The sequence below is a fragment of the Malania oleifera genome, chromosome 3 (genome assembly GCF_029873635.1).
Source record: "Malania oleifera isolate guangnan ecotype guangnan chromosome 3, ASM2987363v1, whole genome shotgun sequence".
In the NCBI taxonomy this organism is placed as follows: Eukaryota; Viridiplantae; Streptophyta; class Magnoliopsida; order Santalales; family Ximeniaceae; genus Malania; species Malania oleifera.
In genome coordinates, this window is record NC_080419.1 from 103457221 (window position 1) to 103471302 (window position 14082).

General features: G+C 36.4%; 1 protein-coding gene across 1 annotated transcript in view; it reads right to left on the reverse strand.

Annotated features, from left to right (window-relative positions):
- Positions 1–579: 579 nt before the first annotated feature.
- Positions 580–14082, reverse strand: part of LOC131151931 (small ribosomal subunit protein mS47) — a 66575-nt gene continuing 53072 nt past the window's right edge. The window contains exons 8-14 of the mRNA XM_058103435.1: positions 8849–8934; positions 8632–8753; positions 6281–6341; positions 1284–1382; positions 1093–1194; positions 974–1015; positions 580–883 (exon numbers count right to left, since the gene is read on the reverse strand). Coding sequence (XP_057959418.1) covers positions 764–883; positions 974–1015; positions 1093–1194; positions 1284–1382; positions 6281–6341; positions 8632–8753; positions 8849–8934 — 632 coding nt within the window. The 3' untranslated portion in view covers positions 580–763. The remainder of the gene's footprint in view (positions 884–973; positions 1016–1092; positions 1195–1283; positions 1383–6280; positions 6342–8631; positions 8754–8848; positions 8935–14082) is intronic.

Consider the following 14082-nt stretch of genomic DNA (forward strand, 5'->3'; position numbering starts at 1 on the left):
TGTTTATGTTTAAATCAACACAAATTCAAATCCAAACCTTTTCTCAAACGCAGGATAAGTATTTTTCAGTTCTAGAACTTCAAATACATTAAGAAAATAATATATATATATATATATATATATATATATATATATATATATATGGAAGAAGATAATTTTAAATTTTTGGGCAACAAGAAAAGTGAAAGAAAATGATGAAGAAAATTTGTTTTTTTACATATCATTAATTGTTTTTTTATTTTTAATTATATTAGAATAAATTTTCATTTTAATAATAATTAATACGGAGGGAGAATATAATGAAAATTGAATCTTCTATTTATTTATTGTTTGAAATGTAGATTGTTTACGAACATTTAATTGGGAGGCAAGTTAAAGAAAATCCTTGATCAAAGAGGTATGCCATTGTTCAACTCTCTGCGAGCTATGCCATTGTTCAACTCTCTGCTGCAGCTGCAAATTTATCGTTATTGGCTAGATTCGGCAAATATTATCCTAGCACATTACGGCATTTATTGCATTAAGACTAAATTTTTGGCTTTGGAGAATGGAACAATGTATAACTTCAATGACCCATGCGAACATAAGCAGCTTTTTTAATTATTATTTCTTTCAACTATCTGTTTTGTTGAAGCTTTTCTCCTTGCACTTTGAACTCTCAAGAAGTTTTTTATAAATGAGTAATGGTTTCTAGACAAAAATATGCTGTTGAATACAAACTTAAATCTTCAAAATACAGCCCTACTAGGCTACAACAAAAAGATTAGATAGAGGGTTCTCGCAATGACACAGGCAACTCTAATTCGGGTTCAAATTCACCAAGTGGTGTAAAATAGTAATCAACCATGTCTGTCGTTACTTCTTCAATACTTGAAGGGTCCCACTACATCCACATTTAAAATTCATTAGTTTTTTTTTTTTCAAAATCAGTGAAAAAAACACTGGTGCGATCATACAAAACAGATGGATGTACCTTTGGAGCAAAGTCCTTGTCCACTAAACATGCTCGAACACCCTAGATAAGTAAATGAAAAAATGTCACCCCATACGATATAGAATTCAGTAGTTATAGGTTATTTAATATAGCCATACCTCACAGAAGTCATTGGAGACCCGTTTAGAGATCCAGTTCAGGGAAATGCGGTACTCGCGTGCCAGACATTGATCAAGAGCCTGAAATCTACCTTCACGTATCTAGATGAAAGAGAAGAATTCTAGCCATATTAGTGGGTGCAAAAAGAAGCCCAAAACAAATAACACAACAAATGGGAGTATGCTCTCACAGATCGTAAAGTGACTTTCAAGCTCAACGGGGAGGCTTCTTTTAGTTTCTTGAGGGCTGCAGAGCACCATTCATCATAAGAATTGGCAGCCTCATTTTCCTGAGCATTTGAGAACAAAAGCATCCAACTCAATCAGAACCTTTCTGCAACCAAGTTGATTTTTGAGACAAAACAATCTGAACCAACACATTTTTTTAGCAATACAGTGATGTTGCCAATACCCAACAATCCAAGCAAACTCCAGTTAATTAAAAAAATCAACTTAGTCTAAGTTGTCTAACTACTCTATTTTCATTTCCCTTGTTCTATTTTATCTTGAATATATCATGATTCAGTTCAAGATCAAAACATTTATTCCCCATCATCCACCCCCATTTTAACTTCAAAGAAATAAAAGAGAAACATTTAATATCTCTGACTGAAATCAAACAAGAGAAAAGAATGTTTGACAAATTTAGCTCTACCATAGTGTCAAGATCTCAGCAGCTGAAAGTTCCCACATAAGTTGACTTCTTTCAAAGAAATATTTGTCATGATATATTACAATTACTTGTGCTGCTGGATCGACATTTTGCTGAGAAATGTTCTGATTTTTGCACTTGGTGATTGCTTTATTATCAAAAGCCCAGTCCTTGACATCCTCTTGACCATCGGGATGAGGATAATCAGATATTGTCGTTCTGATCCAAGCAGTGGGACTAGTAGTGCAACTTGGCTTCTGCTTTGTGTAGTTCTGCAAACAAATTCTGAGTCTAATTTGTGATACCTGCAGGCATCTTAAGACTGCTGAGTGGCAGCAGCAGTAAGATGTCAAGTTCCAAGTATGCTTTGGGACTCTTTGGAGCCAATATTTCTGTTATATGCACCCATCTTGATATTTGCAAGGTGTGGGAGTAAGTTCGGTGGCTATATGTAAGTGACTGACTCGTATGCATGATGTTTTGGTTTAAGTCAAGGTTTTAAATTTCAATTTTGACTAAATTTTGAGGCTTCAAAACACAGAAATTTCAAGGTTGATTTTGATTTTCTTTTGATTTCAATTTTTTTTTTTTAATGGATATTAATAATAAACATGGGGAATTTTTAATGACATTTTTTGAAACTATTAATAAACATAATGATGTAATCAATGATAGGGTTGTAGCGTATAGGTGCAATAATTATAATATAATAGCCATGTTCATAGTCAATTAATATAAATCAAATTCATAAACAAGTACAAAATTATTTATTATTCAAATATGGCTAATTTAGATAAAAGTGAGCGAATAAACTGTTGCAACTAATATCTAACTTCAATACAGCATAAATTCTAAAATGTTTGAAATCTATCATTCATATCTTTGGCTTTGTTCGCCTGATGTTTCATGCACTCTGTTTATATTTTGTATCTCTTTCTTCTTTCTTTTTTCTTTTTTTTTTTTTGGGGGGGGGGGGGGGGGGGTGTTATTCTAGGAGGATATGTTATATTAATAAATTTTCTTTTTCTCTATTAGATTTTTTTTCCAGTACCTACAAAAGTTCTTGTGATTATTTCAAATTATCATAGTGCAGGAAGATTTATTAACTGCATTTTCTGTGTTCATTCGCAGCAGTGCAAAACGTGAGGGATGGTAAAGCTTCACATGCGTTTTCTGCAACCTGGCAAAAGAGTCACAAAAGGATTTGGTTTAATATAGTTGCAGATGGTCATTCACCTTTGAGATCATGGAGGCAGGTTGTGCTAGAAGCTAATAAAGATGGAGGCGAGGGTCGCGATCATCTAGCCCTCTCTGGATATCGAGTTATGGCGACCGATAGGGAAGATATGTGCTGTATGTGTGGTAGTGTCGTTCAGATGAACAAGGCTGAGCTTCCGAAGTCAGCAGCGGCAGCCGTTAATCAGCTGGACCTACCATTGCCAACCAGTAGGCAACTTCCGAAGGCTGCAATCTTCACCAACCAGTCATATTTTCTAGAGAAGGTAGCTAGGTTTCCGACAGAGGAGTCGCTCATCTCAGAAGCTACTAAGGCTGCACTCAGGGGGAAGGATATGATGAGACATAGGTCGGGAGGTATGATTTTAGTTTTGTACCTGGCCCAACTAATTGATAAGAAGGGTATTTCTTTTTTATGTAAACTGGACCATTTACTTGAGCAAGCCCAAGACTTAGGTTTATTTAAGTTGGGTTCTATTGAGGAGTCCAAGGGTAGCCCTCATCCCTTGGGTTCTATTCAGCAGGTAAATGGGAAAGGTCAGGACGCTGGACAGGGAAACAGGGAATCGGAGAAGTCAGAGCAGGATTTCAAGAACGGGATGGATCAGATTTCAGTCCTTAGAGCTCAGGAAACGAGCAGTGGGAAGGAGAAGGTTAGACTTCACACTCAGATTCCAGCATCCAAACTTCGAATAAAGCTGACTGAACTCTGGAACATACTCAGTATATTAATAGCTCAGAGCTAGAATTAGACTGGTATTAAAAATGTAACAAGCCTGGAATACAATTCAAAAGATGGAGAGGTAAGACGTAAAAATCCAGGAGCAATTACGGGGAGATTGATGATATCTTGTGCTCGAATTTTGACAGATTTGAGGGTGTGTAAGGTGTATGCTCGCCGGAATTTAGCTCATATGGGCACCAAGATGAGGAAGGTGTTTGATGAGAAGAGAAAGAATTCTGGTGTGTCAGGGACAAAGCTTTTAAGGAGAGACTCTAGAGGAAAACTTAGCATAGTGAAAGACTGACAAGTAAGGAGGTCAGGTGTAGCAACAGGGAAAGGAAAGAAAAGGAGGTTAAGAAATGGGGAATTTTTAGATTCAGAAAAAGTGATGATTTGAGTGAATTTGGATGAGATTTGAAAACAATATGGGTACATTTCTGATTCTTGGGACGAAGTAGAGGATTTATCTTATGTTCATCCAGCCCCGTTGGAAGGTTTGGAGGGAGTGTATTTCTGAAAATGATGGTTTCGTCAACAACTTATGGCGTAGGGATGGAATATTGCCTACTCCCATGGAGGAAAATCCTAAGGAGGATTTAGAAGCTCAAGATCTTTTGGATAAGTTGGATTTACATTTGAGATATATTGGAGGAAATAAGGTTTGCTTGTATGGTGGCAGAAGTCATAAATTGAAGGATCAAAGAGAGTGAGCCCATTTGAGGAGTTCGGTAAATTATGATGGAAAGGGTCTGAAAAGGGGTATGGTTTGGTCAACAACTTACGGCGTCGGGATGGAATATTGCCTACTCCCATGGAGGAAAATCCTAAGGAGGATTTAGAAGCTCAAGATCTTTTGGATAAGTTGGATTTACATTTGAGATATATTGGAGGAAATAAGGTTTGCTTGTATGGTGGCAGAAGTCGTAAATTGAAGGATCAAAGAGAGTGAGCCCATTTGAGGAGTTCAGTAAATTATGATGGAAAGGGTCTGAAAAGGGGTTTTCTTGGTTAATTTTACCTAGTTTCATTGTGTGATCTTCAGTTATTTTGGTCCTTTTTTTTTTTTTCCCTTTTCTTTTCTGTTTTACTGGCGGACTCCTTGTCTCTGCATGTTGTACCTTCTTTTTTCCTTATCTAATATACTTCCTTTTACTATTAAAAAAAAAAAGCATGGTCTACTGCCAGCTCTAGTTATTTAACCATCAAACCAAGCTGATTGTTCTTACAAAATATCTATTACAAGGACCAAGTGCCTCTGATATTATACATCCTGATGCTCAAGCAATTAAGATTATCAGATTTCGGAAACAAAGATGTTATAATCAAGGAACCTAATGTCAGTACAGCCAATCTATCTTCCACTTGTAACAACTACATTTCGCTGCCTATCACAAAGAAAAAGGTAAAGTATGCACTATGATCAATAGAACGACCTCAGCAAGAAACACAAGGAAAGAAACCAATACCATATTAAAAGAAAAACACTTTTATTTATTTTTTCCAAATTAAGTATATATATATATATGGCATATCACGATGGAGACTAGAGTTGGATGATTCAACTCAAGGAAGGCAAACTCAGTACCCATGGACAGCATATTGGAGTACATTTATGTCATTTTCAGTTTCTAACAAACCAGAAAGGTAAACTGATTTTATTTTATTTTTTCATACGAAAAGAAGATGACTTCATTAAAAAAGAAAATGAATATAAAATAAGGAGATTAAATGTCTCATTAGGGGGGAAAAAAAATCAAAGAAACCAAAATAACAATATTGCCAATCACAAAGATTATCTGAAAAACTCACATTTAAAACAACCAGCTACAAAACAGCAAAGCGCAGCAAAATAATGAATCCTATCCCATAACAAAGAAGAAGTCCAGTTTTTGTCCATTCGCTCCAACCAAATTCTCACACACTGCAAAAACTGCACCTCCACAATGCAGAGGCATCATTACTCCTACCAATCCCTGAATGACATGGCCGACAAATCCTCCACTGACTCTGGACAAATCCAATGCTCTCCAAATAAACCAAAAAGCTTATTCCAAATTTTCAAGCAAAAGATCAAATTGCAAAAAAAAAAAAAACACACATGGTACTGTTTCTAAACTATCAAAACACAAAGATTACACATCTGGAGATGGTGCCTTCAAAGGTCTCCTACTCTACAATAGATTGTTGGTGTCAAACTCTGTTAGCCAAATTTACTTAGATGACTTTATGCCAAAGGCAAGACTCCTATAAGGAAACCTCCATAAACATTTAACCATTAGAGCAGCGTTTTCAGACACCAACTAAGACCCAAACCCACATCCAAATTAGACCTGCTCTTTTCGCAACTGCAGCTTTGTGGGAAACCTATGCCAATTGGGCAGGAAAAAAAAATCATGACATTTGTTCAGAAAGTCAATTGTTACCTAGCAAGATTAGTGATTCTACAGCAGGTAAAGATTAAAATGTCTTAATTTGAGCTATTGATGCTTTTGTCCAATTGTGTTAGTTCTCATTGTAAGTTAAACAGTTCAACTTTAGCAGCAGATAAAATGAAATTTAATATATGTCAACCTTACCAAAGCATCAATAATTTCCTCAACTGAGTCGTGGCCGAAACATTTATCAATTGTTTCAATCCTGAATCGAGTAAAAAAAAAAAAAAAACAATCAAACAAGCAAAAAAACAAAGAAAAGATTAGTGACACACACATATCATGATTCAGCCAAGAAAAAATGTAAAATTACCTACAAATAATTTTTCATTAAAAGATGCATTAAATAAATTCACATAGTTATTCAATGAAAATGGAAGATCAAAAATAAAGATGAGTATACTGGTTTATGACATCACCTGTTTGCACCGAGTATATCACCAGTATATCTGGGCCTACCAAATAGACCTAGTCTATCTGGTACGCCCAGCACAAGGGCCGGGCCTAGGTTTGGCTAAAAGGAACAGCTTAAGATAGCCCAGCCTGATGATATATGTAATATATATTAGACATTATATAACCTATCAATTTATAAAATAATACTATTAACTTTAAAATATTATATTTAAATAAGAATATTTAAAATTATAGTTCAGGTGGGCCCACAGTTGAAGGCTAGGTCGATCTTCACGCTGGTCCAGGCCTGGGCAGAGTCACTATCTGTAAAGCCCAATTAGGCACACCCAGGCAGAGCCCAATTTTGATCAGGTCTAATCCCATGTACTAAACCCAACGAATCTGCAACTTGAATATTTAACTGAAAACATTTTGAGTTGGTTTTGCATTCTCTCATATTTGGAGCTTGGAGGCATAGGAAGGGCAATTTGAAAAATGTATGATTTCAGAGTGTATCATGTAAAGTAGAAGTTTAATTTTGTGTCATAGAGAACTCAACTCTATAAACTTTTAGACCCAAGTATTAGGGGTTCCTGTACTCAAATCAAAAGCACTGCACTTCTCAACTGCTAACCTTAAATAATGCCCAAATAGAATTGAGACCTCTTTAATCACCAATAGACCCCTCCTTGTTCTTAAAAAGGACAAATAAATAAAATAGTATAGCCCACAGGGGTTACTGCAGGGACATGTTTGGTGCTTCCACTAACCTTGTGTATTGGAGCTAGGATTTGGATTTAGATTTGTGTGGACTGTTTTGAATTTTGTCAAAATTCACATAAATGCAAATCCAAAGCCAAATTTCCTTACTCCAAACATAACTTAATCAACTTTATTGAGTCACCCCATTCCCCAAGACGTCTTTCACAAAAAGAAAAAAAAAATGTAATAATTTTTGTGGCTGCAATATGAACATAAAAAGAAATTTCAAGCCCTTGATTTGAATCAAAATCAATCCATAATCAGTATAATCAATGATCACAAGCATAGTTTTAAATCGCGGTAGCGGGTAGCGTAACGTAACGGTAACGGGTGTAATGGGAAGCGAGAGTAGCGGATGTTATATAATGGGAAGCAGGTGTAATGATCGTGAATTTTTTTGAAGCACGCACAACCTTGTGCATATTAGCGTACTTGCATGTTTTAAGCTTTTAGCCCTTCTTAGAAGGAGTTTTAGAGTATTTTGGATCCTTTAGTTTGTGTAACTAAGTTATTTGCTAAGGGCAACAAGTTTACATTTGTTTTAAACCACCATTGATAGAAAAATTACGTGTGTGTGAGCGTATTTATACTTCTCATTGTTCTTATCTGTGATAAATTCTTATGTGTGCTAAATTAATTATTAAAACAAAATACATTATACACTCCATTAATCTAGTAGACACATAAGACATACGAATAGTACAAATATAAAATAGCTAGAAAAGAAAGAAGGTTGAAGTTGAAAAATATAGAACATAAATATCACATTACTAATATTATCAAAATAAAATATTTTCCTAACAAGTTAGTATTTCCAAATTGTTAATTAATGCATCTATTGTGAGTATTTAAAGAAATATTAAATTTTGTATCATTGTCATCCTCATTATAATCTTTTCCCCCTCTTGCCACTAGGTATATTGAGAACGATATATGAAAGAGAGGGAAAAAGAGAGAAACAAAAAGTAAAAGATAAAATAAATTTTGGTGTAACAGTCCTGTAGCGGTTATGTAACAGCCATAACGGCCTTTACGTAACAGTCGCGGTCTGTAACGGCCGCTATGGCCGTGATTTTTCTTCCCACTAATTTCACGGTGTAACGGTATCAGTAACCCAAAAAAACCGTTACGTAACAGCATTACGTAACGGTCGCAGCCTTTATTTTAAACCATGATCACAAGTAGTTAACATCTTTTATTCTATATCCCTTGATTTGAATCATAATCAATCCATAATCATTATAATCAATGATCACAGGTAGTTAACAAGTTTTATTCTATATAAAATAAAGATATGAAACATAAGGCTAACTAGGAAATCATGGATAAGGAATTACTTATGGAGAATGCTTCTCTTGTCTGGATATACAAGGTCACCATATTGTGCAAGAGAAGTCTCTATGACTGAAGGGTCATCAGTGATCAATTTACCGAGACGTTCATCCATCCAAGCAAGTCTCTGTTTAGGAGAGTCAATCATTAAAAATAGAACTAATAAGAAGTAATGAGAAATAGAACATGCTAGCCAAAGATAAAGGAGGAATGAGAACAAACTTCATGCAGTGCATAGTGGGTTGCAAGGCCACAGGCAATCATTTCCACACCATTAAGCCTTTCTCCTGTTAGAGCTAGATATTCTCCTGTAAGAAAGAAACAAGCCCCAAATATTGCAAAACGTTAAACTTGGTTTACAACTGAAAGAAGACATAATTTAGTACATGCATCCATGGGAACTTATGCAGAGCCTGAATTTTTATGGTCAAACTATAGGAAATATAAAAGGAAATTTAATAGTAAGATAGCATTTTTGGCAGATGTGCTTAAGTTGTTTGTAGGGCTACCAGCATGGATCTGTCTAACAACAGAAACACACACACACACCTAGAGCATTAACTCAGCAACAACTATGGCAGGCCTGCAACTGCTTAAGTCATCCACAACTATTTATATCAATTATAGGCAATCATTTCCCTTGTAATAAAGCTTCATCTCCTGATCTTTGTTTATTTGCTTCTAGAGTGCTGAAGTGAATGCTGAATGCCCATTGTTCTTTCTCTTGGTGTATGTGGAATACGTTGTTTGGAGTTTTTGGGGAGCATTGGGCTTCCCATGTTATTTGGAGGGGTATTTTCATCAGAAATTTAAGGCTTTTGGTAACCATAATGAGAAAAAGATTATTTGGATGTGTGCAACTTTTGCAATTGTATGGCGAATTTGGTTGAAGCAGAATGCTAGGATCTTTCAAGGGGCAGAGGACTTCTCTCTCTCTTTTGGTTACTATTGAGCCCTCCCTCCCTCTCTCCCTCTCTCTTTCTTTTTTGGTTACTATTGAGTTTCTTTAGGAGTATATTTTGACCTCCTTCCTAATATTTTGTACCCTTTATACTTTTCATCAAGGAATTAAAAAAAAAAAAAATCATTCATGTAAATCATCCATCCATGACTTTAAATAGCAGTGGCAGCTTAGTGTAATTGTAATGAGTGTAGCGAAAAGCAGGAGTATTGGATATTACACAACGAGAAGCATGTGTAACTGCTATGATATTTTTTCAAGCATGCACAACCTAATCTATATTGGTATATAAATCTAAGAATAACATTTGTATTTTATTTTAGTTTATTTGTGATGTCACATGTAGGACTACAATGAAAAAATTTCCATAATTTGAATAATAAACCTTCGACCTTACCTCGAATGATCTAGACAATGAGGTTTAGATTACAGAGAGAAGTAGCAGGTGAGTAATTCGATTGCAAGTGGCAAAAGTTGATGTGGATGTCTATTAGTTCAACACCCCTTTTTATTTAAGCCAGAAACCAAGCAGATGGTAAGATTTTCTGGTAACTGCAAGGAAGCACCAAGGGCAATTATTCGGAATCTGAGTTCCAGAAGCTGCCAAGATCAAAGGATGAGTGCTGTCTGCTGAAAAGTTCCAAGAAGTCACGAGTAGAGAAAATATTTGAAGATGCTCCTACTCCCCAAAAATTGTACAGTGATTTTGCGGCAGGGAAGCATTAGCCTAAAAACAAGATTCGTGCAAAGAACTAGCAAAGAAATGGGAAAAAGATTCGGGATTGAACTCAAGAGGTTGAATTAGTAACTGAAAAGATTAGGTATGGATTTGGTCGGAAGCTTCACCAGGTGACAGCTTACTTCCAAGTTGTTCTAAGATGGAAAAATTGGCAGAAGCTTCATGAGACGGAGGGAAAATGTGAGAGTTCTCAGATGATGGGCTCCCTTGTTTTCTTCCACTCCCAATTGAGAACTGAAGCAGAGAAGGTGCTGTTGAAAAAGTGGTTCTTCAATGAAGATTAAATGATCCTGCCAGTTTCTGGAACTCACAGAAATAGTTTCAGGCTGAATGAAATGTGAATTCAAGTCTTATAATTTCCTATTCATTCTAGGGAAGAAAGGATCTTCAAGAGGATTGGGACCTTAATGAGGAACATATTGAAAAAGATGAAGCCAGCAATATCAGATCTCGTTTCTCATGGACGAGAGAATATTAAGACAATGAAACAATATTTTCCATCCGAAGTAAGCATCAAATATCGAGTTGATGTTATAGTATCCTAGTATGGCTGGAAATAGAACCTTTTCTTAGCTTCCTTGATGACAAAGCCCATGACTCCAAGCAACACAACAGGCAGAGAGAGGAAAATGGAGACAGATAAAGTCACCAGATAAAATCACCAGAAGAGATAAGCGATGGGCATGGAAGAAGACATGTGGCAGAAGACTATGGAATATCATAGGAGATTCAAATTTTGAATTCAAATTGTGATGGTCCGGAACCAAGATTTGTTGAGGAGAATGGGTACATGTCCCATACCTATAATAATCAAAAGGTCTGACAAACATCTCGAAACCCATAAATGCTTTCAAAACTAATAACTTTTGCTCTGCCAGGTCCCTTGTAAGCAAGCACAAAATGGTCCGCAAGATCCAAATCACAAGCTGAACCTTTTAGCCTCAACTTCTTAAGTTTTAAATGAGGATCAGACAGCTTGGAGAAAATTGGGTTTTGCAATGGTTCACACCAACCAAGAACTTGGAGAGATGATATCAGTTCTGGGATCCACTCAAATTTCAATGGAAAAATGATGGGAGCTTCAATCAGCTGCAAACATTGACCTGGCTGTTATCCATTTGGGTTGATGACATAGCCCAATTGAAGTCATTGCTCTGATGGAAAAAAATGATTAGGAACAACAGAGAATCTCACAGCAACTACTAAGAAACATGAATCTGGTCTGCAAAGCAGTGGATGTCGCCTTAAGGGTTTAAAAGAAGAGTCTTTGAGACATTTCAATATAATTGAAAGAAGAAAGGGGGAAGATAGAAAGCTGATTGTTGAGAAAGCATATGGGAAGACTAAAAGAGGGAACTCAGATTCTTTTACTGTTCTATTAATAATGAAAAGGGAGGGAAAGGGAGAGATGAGGACAGGTGTAGCAATATCAGTGCTTTGACTTTTCCAGTTAAATCATAAATGAGAATAAACTTGGCTTTGTCGAATGTGAGTGGTTCGAATGATAAGAGCAAAAATGTTTTTGAAGGCAGTTTTGAAAGAATGGAAGCCAGATTTAGTCTGCTTGCAGGAGATCAAGCTGGACGATATTATGAAAGGAGAAGAGTCGGAAAATTTTGGGGTTGCCAACACTTCGGGTTGAGTGGACTTGATGCAATTGGCACAGCTGGGTACTAATTTTGTGGAGCAAAGACATTCTCCAAAGATAAAAAGCAATTAAAAGAAAGTTTATATCCCACGCAGATTTAAATTTACAGTCACAGGGAAGATGTGAACCTTCACTGGCATGAATGGAAGAGGGGAAGGCATAGGTGAAAAACACATGCTGAGGCAGGCTTAAATGTTGAGAGAGAAACATCGGGAGATCCTGGTTCATAGCAGGAGACTTTAACGTAGTCCTCAATCCAATGGAAAGAAGCAGTTGGGAGGTTTCTAGAGCTGCCTGTGATGAATTTGAAGATTTCTGTTTTCCAACGTCAAAAGTTCTGATTGAGCTTCCTCTTTGGGATTGGGAATAACTTCGCCTATTCAAATCTTAGAGAGAATCCAGTTTTCAACATTAGATAAATTCCTGACTCCTTCTCTTGGGATGAGGAATATCCAGGTTATTTGCAAAAGCTACTTCCTCAACCAATATCTGATCATAATCCTACACTCCTGAAGTGTTAAGGAATAAGGATGCACAAACCCCTAGACTCAAAAACATTTGACTGAAGGGGGAGGATTTTGGCAACCAAATCAAGGAATGCTGAAAACAAGAAGTGAAATGGGGCTGTGCAAGCTTTTTGAAGGCACAGCAGCTATGCTCAGTGCAAAAAGTGCAACCCATTGAAATAGCTGAAGGGCACAGTGATGAAGAAAGGGGTAACAGAATCGCAGCAAAGTCAGACCTGACCAGTATTCTAGATATGGAGGTTGGAAGAAGTCTCATGGAGAAAAATCAAGAGCTATATGGATTAAAGAGGATGGTAGAAATCCCCAAGCCTTCCTAGAGTGATCAGTGGACATCAAGCATATAACTCATTGATTCCATCGCAGTAGGATCGCAGTAGGTGGTGAAATACTCAATGAGGAAGACCTATGGGATCAAAAAAGTGTTTCTCTTTCCTCTGAAAACCTATTCAAAGAATCTATCAAGTTATGGAAAACTTGATAGCCTATATATTGATGCTCTTGGAAGGGAGGGGCTGGCCAGGCTGGAGACCCATTTTGAGGTGGAAGAGGTAGTGAATGCTTCCGAGGGAGATAAGCCCATGGACCTGACAGTTTCTCAATGCATTTTTTCAACATTGGATCTTAGGGAGACTGAAAGGTGATGTGACCATGGGTATTTTAGGAGTTCCACACTACTGATAGTTTAAAAAGCAGTATTAATGTTACTCCTATTGCCCAAACCAAAGAAAAGTGGAGTTTAAAAAATTAAAATACTAGACCCATCAACCTTGTTAGCAGCATTGACAAGATCATTGGTATTTTTTTTTTTTCAGATAGAAAAACAAGAAATACATCAGTGGAGAAGAGGAGTACAAAGAGTATCATTGTTAAAGTAGCCAATAAAGTCATAAAAGTCATTGGCAAGGTTGTGAGTTCCTACTCAAATGCTTTTATTGAAGGGTTTCCCATAAATACATCCTTGACAAGTTAATTGACATATTTCAGTTTTGGACGTTCATTCACCATTTCTTTAAACTGGTTAAACTTTGTAGCTCAAATATCCATATATTGATTCTTGTGTAGAACAGTAATTAAAATCCAGTGGCATAATAAGAGGAGCAATTTATTTGATATTTTGCCACTAATGAGTCATTTTTTGTCACTTATTTTGCATTTGTACTTAGATTTATAGGATAACCTTTTTTTCAAATTAATTACCTGATGCTCAGTAAATTGAATTAAACCAGGAACACTACAAATATCATCAATGGAATTTGTGTTAGCTCCCTTGGTTTGTATCACAATGGTTCCTTTTTGATTGGGTGGTGGTTTCCATCACCCAAATTGACTTGGGATAAGATTTGATTGTCTATTTTGATAGAGCACTTCTGATTCCCTGTCATGTGATTGATAGAGCCAGTATTATAGCTTATGACGTGTCTGTTTATTTGGTGTGTGCTCAAGAGTAGAACATCTGTTCCAAGTTTTTTCCTCAGAAAAGTTTGCTTCCTTCCTTTCATTTTTCAAGACCAATAGTCGCTTGTGGAATGCTTCTGGAACTCAGCACCTGCTGCATCTGAATTGAAACCTATGAGATTCATG